At 41.7% G+C, this 20319-nt stretch overlaps 1 protein-coding gene across 1 annotated transcript; it reads right to left on the bottom strand.

The window, feature by feature from the left end:
- Positions 1–1302: 1302 nt before the first annotated feature.
- Positions 1303–19850, bottom strand: LOC115376921 (monoacylglycerol lipase ABHD2). Its single transcript, XM_030076761.1, has 11 exons — positions 19668–19850; positions 18552–18629; positions 16255–16470; positions 12312–12487; positions 9791–9958; positions 8954–9137; positions 7163–7255; positions 6578–6679; positions 5645–5714; positions 5420–5504; positions 1303–2963 (listed from the first exon to the last, which is right to left on the bottom strand). Exons 3-11 carry the CDS (start codon positions 16461–16463, stop codon positions 2755–2757), a joined length of 1296 nt encoding a protein of 431 aa, XP_029932621.1. The 5' UTR covers positions 16464–16470; positions 18552–18629; positions 19668–19850; the 3' UTR covers positions 1303–2754.
- Between the last annotated feature and the right edge of the window lie 469 nt (positions 19851–20319).

Raw genomic sequence — 20319 nt, 5'->3', positions numbered from 1 at the left:
GTCCTGGATTTTCATCATCATTGGACAAATAGCATCTTTTTTTAGCCGCAACTACAAAAGTAACAGAGAAAGATCAGATTTAGAATTCTAAGGCTATGTGTGAAGGGTCAAGAAATCAATGTTCATGCTAATAAAGTCTTAAGATGTGAAGTCTCACTCGCCAACAATTAACGCAACAGCTTCGACTTAATAATTTATCCATGGCAGACATGTTTGGGGTCATGCTGTTTAGTAGAAGCTGTATTAATTGCTCAAGTGCAGGTCTCCACATCTATAAGATTTTTGAAGGCCAGCACACCATAAACAAGTTGTTGAGCATTAGCAGAGGATGAGATGGATAGTGTTTGCAAAACACGACAATACAAGTGCTTTGAAATGTAGACAATTTGAAATTATGCACATTTCTGGGTGACAATACGTGGTAATATCGGAGTAAAACTCTACTCGTCTATAGTTCCAGACAGAGCAAAAGAAATGGTGAGAGCTTTTTGCAATTACTATTCAACCCAGATCTTACAACACACAAACCTTGGCCAAAACTGACCTTACGGACATGCTGCTGCCAGATCGCAAGCCATCCCTTCATAATTTCAATCCATCAATCTGCCTCATCATAGTGTTCATTACTAATTTTTAGTCTATAGATTACTTAGCTGGACTTTTACTTTGGAAGAGGAAATCTTTCCTTGGTCTGACTACAACAAATTTCAAAATTGAATTCAGGTTTTGCGAAGTCCACAGGTCCCACTCCTCTCACGTCATTAAAACAAGACAACTTTGTGATAAGCTTCTGCAACTTGTGGTACAAGTTGCTGTGCTCCCACACTCTTAACACTGTGCTGCTGCAACCCTCAGCCTGGTCAAGATAATAGGATAAGGTTCAATGGTATACAGTTGATTTTTGAATGACAAAACATTCCCTTGCATCAAAATTAACTCTTCTTTTTACGCATGCAGTTTTCTCCACCTGGCTGTACAATATAACAACTACGACCAGTATCAACAATCCACTAGAATAAACATTTGGTTTAGCACTGGTATCCTTAGCCCTCCTACTCATCATACCTCACAGCTCTGGTCCAAATAAGAACTACACACTGCTTTGAACTGCACTGCACTTGCCAATCAGCACGCTGCATTTTCAACTTCCCACACTGCAGAATCATCTGCCAGGAAAAATGACAGAACTGTAAAAATGTATTGAGATATCTCTAAGAAAATTAGTATTGCAGGGTACACTGTCACTTGAGTGCCTGTCGGAAGTGAACAGATCCTGGACGGACACCAGGAGTGTGTGTGCACTGGCAGTGAGCTGTCTGTGCTGTGGGAAGATGAAATCATGTCAGCTGCAAGTGCTGGCCAGACCTGGAGCTGATCAAAGGCAGATGAAAGAGTAGTTAGGCTTAAAGGACGCAGACAACGGAGGACCACGTGGCCTGGTTTGAACAGGGGGATCATCTGAGTCACCTAACTTTACGTTATTGTCCTCTCTCCCTCTAGTTCTGCCTCTTATTTCTTTCATCGGTGGCACAGAAAACTAAATTTACAACCAGCAATAATCTCCATGCCCACTGACCGGGGAAAAAAACGGAAAGAAAATTGTGGCATTTGGGGTGTAAAGTGCAATGAATCAAAGTGAAACAATGCGACAGTAGGAATGTGCATGGATTCCATTGGAGGTCTACCCCTGGTCAGGTCTGATAAGCAATGAACTCTGCGGTAACAAAATGACACCATCATTTTAAGTGCCCTACGGTGATACATACTCCAAGCATGAGGAAGTGGGAGGGTATGAGCTGAAAAATAAAAGTGTAAACTCCACCATAATACTTAATTATTGAATTTTCCACAAAGAACAGAGCCAACAGTTCAACCAAAAGAACATTTAGGGCCGACAGACCATGAACAGAGGCTTTAGATCACACCAATCAGACACAAAAGATCACATGCTCCGTCACGGGTCTTAAAACTCTCCTACACACACACACACACACACACACACACACACACACACACACAGACACAGACACACACAGACACGCTCGCTCACACACACACACACACACACGCTCGCTCACACACACACACACACACACACACACACACACACACACACACACACACACACACAGTATCTGTGAGTTAGATACAGAGTACAAAGACGCTGTGTTGGTTAAGACAGCAGACTAGGCTATGGCCTTGGCGGTGAGAAGCAGTGCGCTCCACACAGGTACAGTACATGGACACCGACTGCAGCACAGTCCCTGTGTACTCTGAGGCTTCTTCTGTGCTCTTATTTTCATTGGACTACTCTAACATGGTGCTCCCATTTTTCCTTTTTTTCTTTTTTTTCCTTCAAACTACAATGCATACACAGCCTCATCTCGTTTTGGATTTGGTCGGTGCCTTCAACATAGCCAGGGACCATCATCATCATCGCTGTGTACACGCAGAGGCGAAATGTTTCTGCTCTGCATTAAGATCCCTCATGGTAGAAAAGAGCACAAAGGCAGTTAGCTGTGTTTTTTGTTTCCTCACACACTGTAAGGTGATGGTGGTTAGAAAGGAGTACGGTGGTGAAGGCATGGGAACAGGGGTGTGACGGGAGTGGCGGGTGGTAGCGGTGAGTAGCACTAGAGGAGAAGGCAAAGGAGAGACTGCAGTTCAAGGTTTGGTTCAAGGTGTCTCCTCAGTGCTAGAATCATGGTGGGTGGGGTGGGAGAGAGTGTGGGAGAGGGAGACAGAACTTAAAGTTTAAGCTTTTTCCTCGGCGCAGGAGCTCTCACTCAGGTGCCCATTTTGGCATGGCGGTTTCTGTTTCTCCCACTGGCACATGGCGTTGGCATAGCCCACAATCACTTTGTCCATCCAGGTGAGGGGCTGGGGGAAGAGCACTGCCCCCTCGAAGAAACCCAGGTGGCCTCCGTGTAGCGTCAGGGCAAAGATCACATTCTGCTTCTTCTCTACAGGGACACACACAGAGGACACACAACACCCGGGACAATGCACACTCATCAGTATCTGAGAACCGACGCAGGCCACATGTCCAAAAATGGGCTGCCAGGAATTATTTTATGCCTGGCAGAGATACTGAGGGTGTGTTTGTGTGGTCATTACAGATAACAACATGACTCAACTTGTCAGGTATGTGAGGTAAGAGCAGTATGTGCTCAGTATGTGATACTGCTGTGTTATCATTTGCTATTCCTCCTATGAAAACACATAATGTCTGTATCTGCAGAACCGCGGCAGCTCCAGAGACTATTCTGAAATTCCATTATTTTTTGATGAAACACCTACTTTAACCTAACAAGTACAAAGGTGTTTCTTCTGCTTCATTTTGCCACTAGGTGAAATATCCATGAATCCATTCAAAGCTGCTGTGCTTCATTCACAGAGTAAACAAACTCCAAGAATCCTTAAAGTAGGTCATCTTCACATCACAGAGAAATTATTAATGTATTTCTGATTGTGATATGAACGTACGCACAAAAGAGCCAGTTTTGCATCAGTGGTGGTATAGTGGGAAAAAAAACAAAAAAACAGACTGGCCTGGATCTCTTTATTCTCCTGCTTTTTAACTGGGTTAGTGGGAGACCCTGATGCGGTTGGCTAGTGATTAAGATCCCACAGGGCTTTCATTACTATGCACTATTCATGACAGCTGCTGAGCTGCTCTGGAATGACTGAGTGCCTGTCCAGACCCGGAGCCACTGGCATGCCAGGCGCTGGCTGCAGGTTAGGATTAGAATATTCTGGAGAAAACTGTGATATAAATGAAGGGGATGGGGGATTTCAACGTATTTTGCTGCCAATTACTCTAAAGTAAAGCAACCGAGAAGTTCTAGAAATAACTAACTGTAACCAAAAATATGCAACCCCTTTCCAAACCATGTGATGCGCAATGACTTGATTTTTTAAGACCCCGAATCAATGTCAAACATCTCACTTGCCCCAACTTTATTTAGGTTGATGAGCTGTGTTAATTTTGTTTCCCCTGACTGACCCACCCAGCAATTAATCTATTGTGTAAGCAATATGAAAACAAAATTTACACTGTAGAACAGATAATAATGCGCATGTAAGGCCTCTGAAATATACTATTTAACTTAAAGTGTTGACCTAAAATTACTCTCACTGCCTTACATGACTAGATAGGAAGGTGTAAGCTCTTCTTGTTAAACATTAACAACTAATCTAATTACAGCACTGAGCACGCTTGATGCATTTCTGTTTACTCCATTCCTGGTAGGAGTGTTAGTGTGTCTGAGTCACTGTATCACTTTTAGGGCAAAGGGGACAGACAGGCCAGCTGATCTCATTTCAGTCAGTGTTATAGAGGCCACCAGCTGAACTGACTGTCAGCCTAGAACAGCGGCTCTCTGGAGACACTTTCAGACTCAATTTGTCCAGTGCAGCCCCATCATACACACACACACACACACACACACACACACACACACACACACACACACACACACACAAATACACACACCCTTACTTCCTGGAAACATGAGGGATTTTCCCTTTCTAAAATAGTAAAAGTGGCCAGTAAGTTCAAATATAGCACAGGGTGAGGAGAGAGAGAAATCTCAGTAATCACTACATAACCTAGCAGTACCTAGGACCCAGCAACAAGATGAAATGTGAGCTCATGTTTTCCAGCAATAACCTGTCCCCTCCTACTGTATAATTAAAAGTGACTTCCCTGGACACTCCATTCCAGTATGAAATGTTTGAGGAGGAAGGTAAACTCATCTTCAGACAGACTTTGCTATAGCACTGTGAGACATTCCTATTACGTTTGCCTGTGTGCCACACCCCATCCTACACAGGGTGTGGAGCCAAGTCACAAGATGGTCTTTCTATTTCACAGACATGGTAGCTGAGAGCTAAAGCTACAAACACATTTAAAGTAATCAGTCAGAGAGGGGTGACTGCCTTCACTGTTCAAATAGCATGTGCCAACAGACGATGGGTTTATAATGAGCAACGGCTACGTTTCAGGATCAGGCTGAAGGCGCTCCCACTACCCGACAAGTTCAAGAAACAGCACACTGTTTCAGTAAAGATGTTTTTAAAAAAAAAAAAAAAAAAAAAAGTTAAATAGGGAATTTAGTAGTTTCCAAGAGATTGTATGACCTCTGTCATCAACTGACTGAAATGTGAGTGGGTTCAAATGGAAGATAAGAATTTCATGGTTTACGTTCCCAAATAAACTGAAATCAAAAGTCCTTAAAAAAAATGTGGTAAAAAAAAAGTTTCTTGTGATTTTATTTTGAAAATTATGGTTGAAATACTGTCACTATTCACCTGCTTGAACTACTGTCATTATTGCCCAGCTAGCTGAAACAAGGTCAGGTGAGAAGCGCTGGAGTTTAACAGAGCTGCTGCTGTTGTGATACACCCAGTTAGTTACCTGATAGTGTGCGAGGGATGGTGAGGAGCGAGTCATGAACCAGAGGATCATCTGCAGAGTTCACTAGCAGCAGTGGCACATTTACCTAGAAAAGAGGCAGCATTAAAATCCACAAGGCAATTAAATGTATATACAGACATCAGGACATCTGCTCCGTCACGCCAAATAACATGAATAATATAAAATACAATAGGAGTATGGGTAAGAGAACAAGGAAGTTCTTACATTGTGAATATAATGTACACAACTCTCCTTCTCGTAGTACTCTTTGAGAGAGCTGTGGCCGTGGAATTTCCTGTTGAAAGACAAAACACTCCAATTAGACAAAATCGCTCTGCTTTACAGACCTGAGAGCAATCACCTGGACAATTTGCCCTAATGTTAATAATCCTCTTTGAGTTACGAACCTGATGATCACAAAAATCTCAGATATTTTAGAGTCCTGCTGCTAACAAACAGATGAACAACTAAGTACCACGTCAGGGTATATGCAGGAATCTTGAAGTTAATTTTAATACCTTTTTAAGACTTTTTCAAGACCTTCTCAATATTTTTTAATAGCTCACTGTCACATCAAGCTGTAACCATTTACATCAGTGATATTTTTAACTTAACAGTTTTAGTTTGTAATAAAGACTATAGACCACTATGATACAACAGAGCGTACTTTGTGCTTCTGAATTTCCACCCGCCCGCTCGCTCTCAGAGACAATTTATGAACGCACCCACAATAGCCTAGTTTTTTATGTACCTGTTCATCTTTGTTTTTTAATAAAAATGAATAAATTCACACACTTTTACAATGTTTTTGGGACTCAAACTCTTGGACAGCTAATTCAGAAAAAATACTTTCAAAATTTAAGACTTTATAAAGTTGTGATAAGACTTTTTAAGGGTCTTAATTTTCCCAAAACTGATTTATCACCTTTTAATACCTTTCAAGACCCCGCGGATACCCTGCACATATTGCTAGCAGGTGAAAATTACTCATAAACTGATAAAATTAGTGATAAAGACTCAAAAACACCTATCAGCAAGCCACCATGTCCACATCACAATTACAGGGATGGCAAAGAGGCAATCTCAACAATATATCTGTGGCTAGTGCTGCCTTGTGTATACAGTGTGTGGCTCAGCTGTGCAGCTGCCACTACATACCTCATGATGTTGTCATCTATCTGCATGAGGGAGGTCGCTGTGTACAGTCGACTCAGGTCTGCGTCCATCATTTTAGCTGAGCTTCCCCCAAACAGGCTTGTCCTGTGAGATGCAAATTTAAAGAATTTTTTGTGTGTTCCTTGACTCGTTTTTTGTTTTTTTTTTTTAATATTAAAAACAACTTTAGGCTATTTTCTGTTCCAATTTTCAAAGAACCCCTGCCACTTATGAGTAATTCTGTTTCCATAAAAACACATTTATTCACTTCAACAAATGCATGCACGTACACATTACTGATAAAACATGTGCGGTTGATTATTCAACTAGAAATGCTATACATTTATCTTTACATCCAACCAAAAATGCACTGAAACCCTCTTTGCAGTATCTAGGTTAGGCTAAGCTGTAGTAGGTCTGAAGTGGAAGTTCAGTAAATGTTCATCTTATCTGACAAACTCTGCTGCCTGTGATGATGTGAAATGAGAGTGCAGTCACCAGCTTTTTAACTATGTGGTCAAAACTGTAGGGTTAAAAGGAACTGAGAGGAAATAACTTGTCATGCATATACTGGACCAAGACTGATACCTGTGTGAGAGGATAATTTTCTTCATGTTGTCAGCCATGAGAAAGTTGTAGAAGCGTCTGCACTGGTCCCACTGTAGGAAGGTTTCCTGGGCCCTGAGAGTACAGAGACACACACACACACACACAGGAAGTGAGCTGTGTGCACCCTGTTTGCATTCCAAACAACCGTCTGAATGCTCTGTGTAATCCACAGGATAAAGAGTCATGCTGGTGGGGTCCGGACCTCATGTCGGGCATTGTAATGCAGCTCACTAACAGAGACAGGTTGAAGCGACACACAGTAGATTTAAGACATTAAGTATCATATCTGACTGTTAAAGATGTGTTATTTTTGAAGATACATCACCGAATGAGTTAAAGTACAAATATAAACATAAAAAGAATGCTAAGTATGACAGTATACACTTGTTACAGGGAAGGAGTGGTAGCTCAGGATCATAAAAAAAAAAAAATGCAATCCTATTTCATAAAAGTACAGTCTCTACACCACACCCCAGTCACGATGCTTTCATCCAAACTTTAACAGACCATGCCTGTCTGCTCTGGACAGAGTGAACACGGTCCGTGCCAAGATAAGCTGGCTGCCTTTCAAACTGAGGAGGTGTGGCTCAGTCCAACATACAGACAGAACACAGAGTCCTCTCTCCAATGCCCACCACAACTAGTTGTTCCAAACACCATTCAAACACACTGGTTTGACCCCAACTCTGCATTCCACAAATGTCAGTATTCAACACACTACATGCAGGCTCCACTCTTGTCCCCCTCGAATCAAATGGAAGGGATTAAGGCACAGACACGAAATATGGCATACACGTCCAGATCCAAATGATCCAAATGATACTAAAAATATAATACTACTACTACTACTACTAATAATAATTATGATTAAAAAAAAAACACCTGCCCTGAAATTTAGGAGCAATTTTCTCCACACAGTGTCCCCTTTATCTTGTTTAAAACAAACACACACATACACACATTTCAATTTTCCAACGTCAGCATAAAAATGCTGCACTCTATATTAGTTAAAGGACCATGCCAGTGATTTTGCACGTTTAGCCAAATATCTACAAAATGTATATACTTAACGTTTCTGCTAATCTTTTCCCAGAGCAAGCAGTTGTATTCAAAACTCTGATATCATTTTTCCTGCCTTTTATCCAGCCACTGGTCTCCATTCATTCCACAACAATATGAAAATGAATTTTTGGACACTCCAAACTGTACTACATCACCGTAATAAAGTCATCTACATTAGTTTTCCTAAAAGCAGCAGCACTGGTTTCATTACTTGAAATCGTGTGGAGTGAAGTGCCCTCTCTCCCAGAAAATAGTCCCTAGGGAAGTGTGTGCTTTACACAGGTTTCCGAATGTTGACGACATTGTCAGGCACAGAAGCAGAACATGATACAGTTGGTGTTTCAACCAAAAATGAAATTTGAAAACCAGGGGATTTTTATTATATGCTGTGAATTCTTTTGTTCTTCTGCATGATTTGGAAAATGGTTTGCTGTGATGTAAAATGTGGGTGAATTGCAGTAAATGGGCCAAACATTCAAAATCATTGGTATGATCCTTAAAGAGTATAGCTGAGCTGCCCAGCTGCTGAGCGCTGCTAAGCTAAACCAAGAGATGCTTGGTGGACACAGGCTCCAACATGTGATGATTATTATTATCGAAGAATGTTGAACTTATGATTGTGGAGTGAGTATTTGAAGTGCCAGTGTCATATAGGGGCGTTCATGGTACACAGTGACGTGGTCTAGAGGGAAGAGGACAACAACCCACCTGAGAGCGCTGTAGCCCTGGCAGACGCTGACACAACACAGCACTCTCTCCTGGTTGGTCCTGTTCTCGCCCAGGAACTTGCACACGATGTTGCCGCCCAGACTGAAGCCCACGACAATCAGCTGGGTCTGGGGATACGTCTTCTTGATGTATCCGACCATGGCTGCAAACTCCCACGTGCACCCTGCCAGGAAACCGGTCCAGTCACCCGTCAGTACACACCACTTCTATAGGAGGGAGTTGTTTCCCCTACTCAGCAGTTACTGAAGGTGCCTTTAGCTCAGTATATCAACTTTGCTTCCATGTGTCTGAACTAGAGCATCTTTTACGCCATTTGGTGCAAAATCCTTGATTACAATTCCTTCCAGCCCTGGTACCACTAACCTTTTCGCACAGCCTTTTAGCTGTTACCTTGACCTGATGTTGTACCACTATGTGTAGAACTGAAGGGCAGACCCTATGATAGGCTAAAGCAGATATGATCAAAAAAATTAAAAAGAGAAAAACTACTAAGGGATTCAAATAATACAATTTTCCCAGAACTGATTTGATGTCCCTGCTATCTGAATAAGAGGTTTCAGCTATGCTTATAACTATGAGAATTACTTTTATTACTTTTACAAATGGATTGGGAGAGGCAGGTTGTGCCTAAAAATGATGATGCAGTACTACAGATCATCAGATCAAACCAAATCCTTTTTTCATTATAAAAACAGTGTTTTCATCCCTAGACACCCACTGACTTAGACTGACTACAAGTTCCTCTCAGGTTACATACAGGAAAGTTCAAGTCACCCCTGATAGAAATAAAACTCAAGTCAGCGTCTTGTGTCTCACCATAAGTGAACATGCGTGGGGAGGTAAGCTCGATGTTGGGAAGCGCTCCCAGGTGGTTCAGCACGGCACAGCGGTAACCCTCCTTCTGGGAGTAATCCACAAAGGTACGGATGTAATGCTTCTCACTATGGTTACCAATACCGGGACATATCACCATGGTAATGTCATCTGTTCAAACAGACAGATGGATGGGAGAGATATTTGCAAATGAGAAATATGTAAATGCAGATAAGAAGAAGGGTATTACACAGTCCGAGCTGCCAGACAAAATATAATGGACAAAAAAAGTAAAGCAAAGTACTACAGGCAAACCCAAATAAAGGATTATGTGGTTTTGTCTGTCAAATATTTACCTTGCAAAACAGAATGGAAATATTAACAAGACTTTTTTGAAACAAATGAGGGCATGTGAGTCCAACGGAGACTGAGAGGACCAAAATGTTTTTTCAGGTGGCTCTTTTGGCTGTGCCAAGTTGAAACGTGCCGCACTGTTTTGTATTTCCCTTACCACTTTAAGTGCACCATGTTGCGCTGAGCAGCGCCTGAGACAGACCATCCCCAGAGTAGGGCCAAAGTGCACTGGACCTGCCCTCAAGTATGCAGTGACAGCATCAGAGGACTTTGTCATCATTTGTCAGAGAGAAATTGAACGGCCCTGAAACAGAGCCACTTCCGAACAGGAAGTCCCTATTGCAACACTTGTGAAAGTTGTATGTTCGTTGATAATCTATTTGTTTTTCTCAGCACATTTCTTAGATACACTAATATTGTTCATGTTCAGCAGCAATTTTGAGTTGGTCTTGCTGATTTTTTTCTGCCAGCATCTCACTTGTGTGAGGTGCTGGTGGAAAGGGCTGGAAAATCTAGTCAACACGCCCACAGGCAACCAGCAGGGCTTCAAGGGGGTAGCCATGTTGCAATGAAAACGCAAATCCCTACCACACTGGGCTAACATGCCGAGTCAAAGCGAGGAGACCCAGGCTAACATGTGTATGGAAAAAGTGCATAAGGGAAAAGTGCTGAAGTAACCAAGTTCACCTGAGGGATTCAAAGAAAGGGAGCAGTCTATAAAACTACTCTCAGAGGACTACATGGCAAACATGACATGTAGTGCTGCATGGTATACACGGTATGACGGTAGAAACTATATAAATTGAGCCACAGTAGAGATTTGTGCTCTACCGTGGTATCCTCGATGACGTCATCGCATCTGCTACTGTGTGAAAATGGCCGCAAGCACAGTGACGGCGGAGAAGGAGGAGCTGGTCAAAAAAAACCAAAAAAAAAACGGTGCCACATCCGTGATATGGACGTGGTTCGGGTTTAACAGGGATGCAAACAGCATGCCAAAGAGCGCAACTCGCTTTTTTCGTGGCCATTAGGGTGACTTGTTTGAATCGTGCAGATCCGATGAGTTTGTTTTTTGTTTTTTTTTGACATAATAACAACTGCACCAGCACCGCACGAGCCAAAAGGCAAAGAAACATTCCAGGCTACCGCAGCGCACTGACATAGATTGTGTAACAAAGCGAAGAGGTGCCACTCTTCTCTAGTTTCACTGGCTAACAGCAGCACACTGGCTTAGCTTGTCTATTTAGAGAAGCTGTATCACTTCGGCTTATTTTTCATATTCAATCTATGTTATCACATGCATACTACTGCTCATTCATTGGTAGTTGAATTGTTAGGTCTGTTTGATAAGTAATTTACATTTTTAAAACAAATAATTTAACATATTGTTAAATTATTGGAGTCAAGCTTACTGGTAAACATCTACTCCTTCAAGATAATTTATTATGTTCTACAACTCATAATACTACATACCGAGTGTTTGAGCAACATATCTCCTCTGTGCTACAAAAGATCCGTCGTAACCCCCCTAGTCCAAAATTTTGCACTTTGGACTAGAGGAACCAAAGTTCAGTGTTTATGTTTGCAGCTAATTTTAAATATTAACCCAAATGTTCTGTGACACTTTTTGCACAAGAGAACTGTTTACAATATTCATTCTATTTTTGTGAGAATATTTGTACTTCTAAATCCGTACCTCTTTTGTTCTTTTGCACAATAAATACTCAAAAAATTACATTATATCTTTGCTTTTTTTGTTATTGTTTTTAAAACAATTTAGCCTTGCAAAGGGTCTAAAAACCCATTTAGAAACACTTCCATGATAAGTTTTACACTGCAATATTTATACCGCGATATATACCGTTACCGTGAGGGATGCAATTTATACCGTGATATGAATTTTTGGTCATATCGCCCAGCACTAATGACATGTCATTATGCCTCTTTTATGGATAATTAGTCACTAAGAGCCAACTGTGTTGACCTGAAAAAGTCTAACAAAGATAAACAAGGATGGAAATAACTTTGGTCGGTTTACTTCAGTTAGCTTTCCTATATAGGCTTTCCAGCTTAGTATGGCTTCATAAAATGGCAAGTCGGCTTCCTCTAACAGATATATTCCAAATGACCACAATAAGAAAAACAATTACATGTCACTCAAGAGCAGTACCTCCAGTTCGATGGTCCGCCAGTGGCTCAAAGAGGTCAAAGGTGGAGGTGGCACCATCCTGCATGGGTAAGTACTTCCTGATTCCACAGGGATGAGGTGAACTAACCCGACCAAGTTTCCCATAAAGCGCTGTCTGCAGGTGACCACTCTTTCCCCATAGCAAGGGAGGAATGTACCTGTAAAACATAAAACACATCATGGTGGTCTAGAAATATGAGCTGGTTCTACTGTTGCACTCACTGTACGTCACACATGGTAGCACGGTAACATCAATGCAGTGTTATTCTGTGCCACTACATATGCGAAGCTGGTTGACGAAATTAGGCAAAATGTGAGTATTCTGCTGCATAGTTTACTTTTCAAGCGTCATTCCTGTCAGTCCTTTGGACAAACTCCTCTGTCCACCCAACAGACCCTCGCCATTTCTTGTAAAATGGCTGAGAAGCTCAATAGATCCCAGTATTTGAGAACTGCAAGAAATGTTTGCCTTTGCACTGAATCTCAGTGACACCCACTGCCTACACTGAGTTTACTCTTTGGGTTATGTAATATTACTCTGCAATATTGTGTCTACTGTTGTACATTATCATGAATCATTGCATGTTTATGCGATCAGTGCAAGAAGCATATGAAGCCATGATCTAGTCATCCGATTATGTCAAGATCAGATTGTAGTGGCGTAACAGATAAAAGACAGCTATGCCAAAAATCTAGAAATAAGGGACTGTAGGACATCTGTCTCTCGTTTTATATACTGTATACACAGTGATTCAAAGCCATCATACAATCTGAACTGTGAGTTTTGTGATCAGTTCCACCCCAATCAGTTTGCAATTTTTTCCATCAGGGTTGATAAGAGAAATAGTAACAGTAGCCAGTGCCACTGTTGCTAAGCACTACTAAACACAAGCCCATCTTATCTGAACAAGCAAACATTTGGCATTACAAACAAATTATTAACACAATGTTTGAGAATGACACTTTAGCCAATTATTGAGTGTCTCAGTTTATCTCTGTTTTTTTTTTGTTTTTTTTTTTGGATTATGTAACATAACCCCATGTCCTCGTCCAAGACTTGGCCGCTCTGAAGTGAACAGCGAGCCAGCTTGGAGTTCATGTGCAGAGATAACAAACATCAGTGTAATTGTAAACTCCAGGCCGGACACAGCACACAGACATTACCATGCACCAAGACGCACGCCCAGAACAAAGCAGCAAAGAGCAAAGTGTGCAGTTACATCAACAGTTACACAACTCCTTCATCCTCCTGTTCATCTTCCCGGACCGCCACTGGAACAACCCCTGCACCTGGACATAACCCGATTACGCAAGGGCTTCCCAGCAAACTGTCAATCAAAATCACTAATATTTCAGAGAGCAAACCAGGCTGCTTCCATTGGTGATGGCATAATCAACTTTAGCATTCGCAGAGAGGGCAGGTGAAGCTCAGCTAGTCTTTTCCAGAAGGGTCTCGCAGCCTGTGGGTAAGCTTAATCTGTGTGTGGGGGATGAGGATGACCTCATTATTGTCATGTGAACAAGAGGATAAGCACCAGCCAGGATAGCTCATCAATAGGACACAACATACCGGATAAGACATGAACATTTGTTTGCCTTGTTGTCTTTTTACCTTTGCATTAAGCGCAGGTTGTAATTTTGTGTAACTGAATCACAGTGAAAACCAAGTTCAAAATTTCCCGATGGTGGTGAACTTCACTTCCTCATACAATACAATGGCAAAACAGTCTATGCGCAACCAGGTCACATGCCAAATTAAGAGATCCACAATGTCACAGTGTGACAACATGTGTGTGTGTGTATGTGTGTGTGTGTGTGTGTGTGTGTGTGTGTGTGTGTGTGTGTTGAACTTGGCAGTCATCAGACAACAGAAAAAGGAAACACAGGCCAGTGTGTTTTGGCTGAGCTGATCAAATGCAAATAGTGCAGTACATCCACACTATGACCTGAAGTACAGATCAAAGGCCTGAAGTAGGGGTTACAAGCAGCCTGAAAAATAAATTACTGTCATGATACACAATCTGCTGAGTGTTCCTGTCTGCTTTTATTGGTGCGATGTTCCCAGTTGTGCTTTTCATTTTCTGTTTTAAATTTTCTCAAGTTTCTCAAGACACTTCCTACTTAGTTAAAGAAAATGTACTCAATGTACTCAAGAATTTGAGATGGCGGCATCATGCTTTGCTTAAGGTGCATACCATACCTGAGCAATATCCTGAGTTTGAAGCCAGCATGGGACCTTTACCACATTCCAAATTTGCAGTCTCTCTCTCTCTACTTTCAACTTTCTAGTAAAGGGGCAATGTCAATGATTTATAAAAGACAAGGGCAAAAAAAAAAAAAAAAAGACTGAGATTGTCACACAACCTCTGAGGACTGGGGAAGTTCAAGAGAAATCCTCTGTTCTGCAACGTTTATACTGTTAACCACCGCCCGGTCCCATGCATGCCTTTCTGTGATTGATCTCTCAGCAGTCACAGGAGTGACTGGTCTGGAAATACTTGTTACATAACTCAACAGGGTGTCATTATGTGTTACAAAACATGACTTCTCCACAACACAGTTACACAGACCACAGGACACATCAACAATGTCTGTGGGTACTGTAGCTTCAGTGGTGACAATAAATTTAAGATAAAATATGACCTTACAACAAGGAATGATAAGAAGCCAGACCCAATCAGCCTAGGTTTATGATTCACTGACTCTTTCACTGTAATTGGAAGGAAAAGGAGTCAGTAACAATGGCTTACATAATACACAAACTCTTGTAATGGAGGCTTGAAGGGTGTCCCCCTCCCATCCTACAGGTTGGTGTTTCTGCTTTATTTGATGGACTGAGGTCAGATTCAAACCCAGGACACTGTGATCAGGCCTTGCCACATAGTACGCACACTTATCAGGTGAGCTACCAGGGCGCCCCTACAGGATCATTACCTTTGGCAGACTGAAGGACAAAGACCGTGACTCTGATTCAGGAAAGCAGTGTTTCCCATACATAAGAGTTTAAACAGGCAGAACACCCGAAATAGAGTTTCTTCTTTAAAAAAAAAAAGTTAAAATGTCAAACACAGTGTAAGTGTCCATGTCTGAAACTAATGTGGACCAACACAATTAAATTTGCGGGTGCAAACCAGACAGGAGCAGCCCAATGACAGAATAAATGAGAGCAGAGCTATTAAATGCATCGCTACTACAGCGTATTGGACAAAGGAAGTGTTGTACCATGTTGGTTTTGAATGTTTTGAAACGTCATTTACAAATCTCCTGTTGTGAAAAGAGAATTGCGGGTGAAAAAAATCTAAGATGTGTTTTGTTGTGTTTTTTGGCTGACTTTGTAAAACATACTGCTGACAAAGAAAGGCAACAGAGCAGAAACATACATGGAGTGAAGGCAAAAGCAAAGTGAGCAATTTAAATAGTTTGAGAGTTAACACTAAAATAAGGTGGAAAATTAACAAGAATTAAAATGGTGAAATAACAAATAGCCCTCTAGAAATAGCATAATATATTCTTTCAGATATTTTAAATAAGCAAATATATAACCCCCCCCACTACCAAACGATTATTATTAGCTCAGATGGAAGATTCAAATTACAACACACAGAGGTGCTCTGAGGACAGTAACTAGGAGATTTGTAAATAGCATTGTAATGGAGAGGTGTGTATTCATAATGCAAGTATGACAAATCCAGTCCACCTTTGGGATAACCCCCAAAACACAGCCTAGTGTTTCATTTCTACTAGGGCTGACGAGGGCCATTTCTGGTACAGACATGTGGCACAGTTGGGAACACTGACAACAGATGGGAGCATCACCAGAAAAACTACAAGCACAGATGGACAGGCAGCAGCACTACACTGGTATTTCCATGGTAACCCCTTGAGTGACAGACAAAAAGTCAAGTGATCCCCCTACGCAACTCACTCTTTGGTCAGCTGAGGACAGGATTTAAGGAGGAAGCGGTTGAGGGGTGTGTCCTGGTAAGTGAGATCAGGGGGCGCGGTGGGGCTCTTGAGGTTCAGGCAGCGGACAATGATGTAGAGCACCGTGGCAACCGCCGCCAGCTTCATGCCGTCAAACATGGCCGGCATCTCCGGGGTGATGGTGTGAACGTCTGGCTCATGGGTAGTCATGATTGCTCTGAAAAAGAAAATTGTGGAGGTTGTTAGTACAGATTTTTTCAAAGATTTTACTTCTGAAAGGTGAGCGATGTAAAAATCATATATAGTGGTTAAGACAGTCAATTGAGAACTTACACACAAGCAAAATGCTAAACTAATTTGTATTTTGTATATGTGTTGCAGAGCATAGACATGTTTTGACTGACGAGTTTTTCTGAGATCATATTTCATGATATTCATAGTTATCTTTGTTATCTCGTTTGGTTGGTTACTGCAATGCAGTTCACTCATGGTAGCTCTATATCTCAGAATATCTGACAGACGCAGCGGATGGTGATGGCTCATAAATGAACACAAATAGACTTGTGTTTAAAGGCTGAAATTGCTACATCTGGACTTCAAAATTCATTTCCATCCATTTGTGAAGAGCAGAGAGGTTTCCTTACTGCTGAAACTACTGAATAAAGATGAGACATGACATGCAGAGGGTTATTTTCTCAAGTACTGTGAACCATGATTAGATAGCACACTTGAATAACAAATGCCCCCTTTTGATTATCAAAGGTGAACTTGGAACTATCCTTAACCTGGGACTTGCCAGAGACTTGTTCAGGTCCTGCCTTTTGTTCTTTACTATTTCACTGTTCACTGGATGCCCTCCTTTCCCAGGGCATCCAAAAACCAACTTTACAGTTAATTTTTTAATTACTTTAAAAAAAAAAAACTGATACAGGATATTTTATTGTAGATCTATATTTTTTTTATTGATAAATGCTTTTTATTACAGAACAGTGTTTCTAACAGCTGAGTTGAGATCCCGCTGAACGCTGTATGAAGTCAATTTAAAGTCGTGTCAACTACATCAACACAGTAGAGAAACACCAGGGTATTTTAACTAACTTATTTTAACCCCTACTTGCTGACAGAATATATCAGCCTCTGACACTTCTTACAGTGCTTTTCTCCAGGTTTCTCTCTCCTGTTCTGCGTGCAGGAAGAAAGCCGCCTGCTCCGGCTTTCCTCTGGTGCATTGGTCTAGCCACTGTGAGGAAAACATTTTCCTATTTTCACTGCCAGTAGTTGTTTCTTTAATTGTGCACAGGAGGCATTCAAGATAGACACTTTAGTACCCCCAAATACTGATCAGGACTTGCACCTGATGGTACAACTTACAGTGTGCATTGTTTGGCCTTTTGTTTTTCCATTGTGTTTGTCACTGACTCCTTCGTGCTGTAGTCAATGACAGCACATATTTACAGAACCGTTGCCAAGTGACCACTCAGACAATCAAGACAACAGCCCCACTAGCTCCTCCTAAGTTCCTGAAACTTTTAGGAGTCCCTACTGAGCAGGGACTAAATCAGGTTCCAGGAACTTAACGTGTAACCGTGATGTTGCCAACAGAAACACTTTCACTACACATCGGTAAGTTCTTGCAGTCGAAAAGAGCCAAAAGTGAAATGTCTGATGCATGAGTGACCTGAATTTTCCTCTTGGTGCCCAGGGCGCTGTAGAAACAGCGCTGTGGGAGAATAGAGGGAAGTTTGATAAAGCAAAGCAAGCTCAATTAATTACTACACTTATCGCAATTAAGTTATAGTGTAAGTATACCTTACCAATAGAAAACTTGGCTACATCTACTAGAGGAGCTGATATTGCTTGGCGTAGGGATGTGAAAGTACGATTCAGCTGTTCAATTACATTCAACAAAAGCACTGTAATTCTGTACTGAATAATACCACTTGTAACATAAACTTTAATGCCTTTCATTAGACATGATTTTCCAAAAACAGAACATAGGCATCTGAGCTGTGAGATTACAAAAAGGAACCGCAAAAACACAGGAAAGCCAAAATACAGTATTTCCTGTTGACAGTGCAAAAGGAAGGAAGGATGGTGATGCTCTGCTTCTGTTGTGATCATGTGTAAAACTGCACATAAAAATAAAAAAAAAAAAATGAACATGAAAATGAAAATGAAAAAATGAAAAACTGTGGCTACCACCCACAGAAATGTCAATGCTAAAGGGAACACTGTCTAAGAATAGAATCAAACACCTGGAAAAAATAAATAAATAAAAACAAACCAAAACATACTTACATTTTATGTCAAGTTTCCAGTCAATGACTCAAAAGTCTGAAAATGTGAAGAGGTTAAGTCACAGTGATTTGGTCAAACCTAGAACAGAAAAACAAAAGACAAGCGTCAGACATCCAGTGACCTTTCTCCGTATTAGTTGTTTATTTTCCCAAACATTGCAGCAATCCAAAAACCTAGCCTTCGCCCCAGTGTTCTCAGTTTTCATGAGTATCTTGTCAAAACGTGGGTTGTTGCCATCCCCACTGTCTTTACATACACAAGCAAGCATGATGTATGTAAAACTGCACAAAAAACAAGAGTTCAGTGTCCCTGCCAGCCTGTTACAAAACTGATAAGCATCAATGGTGTCAGTGCCAGTTAGTGTATAATGCAGTTTGTAAAACCTGGACTGATACCATCTTGAAAGACACCACCCCCCTGTCTCACATTCATAACACTAGTCTCGCATGATAATGTAGTCACATCTTCACATGTCTGACAGACGTGTGTAACGCCAAGGGGCCATGTTTACTTATTTAAACCAGACTGGGTCACTTATTAAATTGCTCTGATCAAACTTAGCATCCAGAAGGCAGCTAACATAGCTCTCTTCTTTGTCACGACTCACAAGATACTGGGAGGTGTTTCAACCCAGAACATCACACACTTACTGATTATCTAACGTTAAGTGAGGCGAAAAAAACAAGACTAAAACGCTTCCTAGAAGCCTATCAATAAACTACGGAGGTTAATCTTGATATGTGTCGTTTTTGCCTCTCGCAGCAGGCCAAACGTCCCGGCGCATCTCCGCTCGGTTCTCTTCTGGAACATGAAAACAATATCGGTTTGGACGAGTTTGCTAACCAACTTGTGTATTTTTTTGCACAGTAACGCTGGTGGCCATACAAAGAAGCTACGGCTATCTTCGCAGCGTTTCGCCCTGTTTTCCTGTTCATTTCATTTCACGCCTAGGACAGGGGACGTCGTCGGAGGGTCGGGGACAGGAGCTGGCCGTGTTCTGGTGTTAACTAGCAGGCTAATGAAGTAGCGGCGGCGGCGGTGGCGGCAGCATCAAGCGCGGTTCCGTTGGTCCGGGGGAGCCCATACCGATGTATAGAAAGACGGCAGCATCCTTACCTCAGCTGCTAAAATGTACCAGGCCTCTTTTCTTCCTAAAAACGACTCGGCCTCATTTGTGGTCGTTGCAGTCCATGTGTATTTTCCTACGCCTAAACCATAGCAGATGTGTACGACGTCCTCAGATTTATGGACCCGAAGCTAGCTTGTTGAACCGACTGTCACCTCGGCTTCCACTTCCTATAGGAATCTGTCATTTGCATAGCGGGCCTCTGATTGGCTGAGAGCGGCTCTGACGGAGGGTCTGGTTCTCCTCCGGTGGCCACGCCCATTCCCCCTGTACATCTCAATGCTGATTGGCTGCCGCTCCAATGTATCTTAAAAATCTACATTTAGACAGCATTGTTGCAGTGTTAAGTCGCTTTAGTATAAAGTTACAGCGATAAACCAACCCCTGTAACTTAGTGCAGCTAAAATACACATGTACGGTGTCAGTGTTACATCCTAAAATAGACAGGCGGAACCGACGAGAGCATTCCTTAACGTGAGAGGAACGTGAGCTGATACCTTAGATGTTACATAACGCTGCTTCCTTTAAGTAGTTTTTAATTAACCCACAGAGAGGTTACCATAATACCTGCATATGTCAGCAGCTCATTTTTAAAATCAGTTTTGTACCCCCATCCTTATCATTTGTGGCTGCATAGTTATA

Source organism: Myripristis murdjan, chromosome 3, assembly GCF_902150065.1.
Source record: "Myripristis murdjan chromosome 3, fMyrMur1.1, whole genome shotgun sequence".
In the NCBI taxonomy this organism is placed as follows: domain Eukaryota; kingdom Metazoa; phylum Chordata; class Actinopteri; order Holocentriformes; family Holocentridae; genus Myripristis; species Myripristis murdjan.
This window is presented reverse-complemented; position numbering and strand designations above follow the sequence as displayed.

Bases quoted from the DNA above. Each gene is read 5' to 3' on its own strand.
- LOC115376921 (XM_030076761.1), bottom strand. From the start codon at position 16,463: ATGACTACCCATGAGCCAGACGTTCACACCATCACCCCGGAGATGCCG. The intron at 9,138-9,790 runs GTGAGACACAAG...GTTTCCTGGCAG, and splicing joins CCCACGCATGTTCACTTATG to GGTGCACGTGGGAGTTTGCA. The intron at 7,256-8,953 runs GTGGGTTGTTGT...CTGTACTCTCAG, and splicing joins CAGGGCTACAGCGCTCTCAG to GGCCCAGGAAACCTTCCTAC.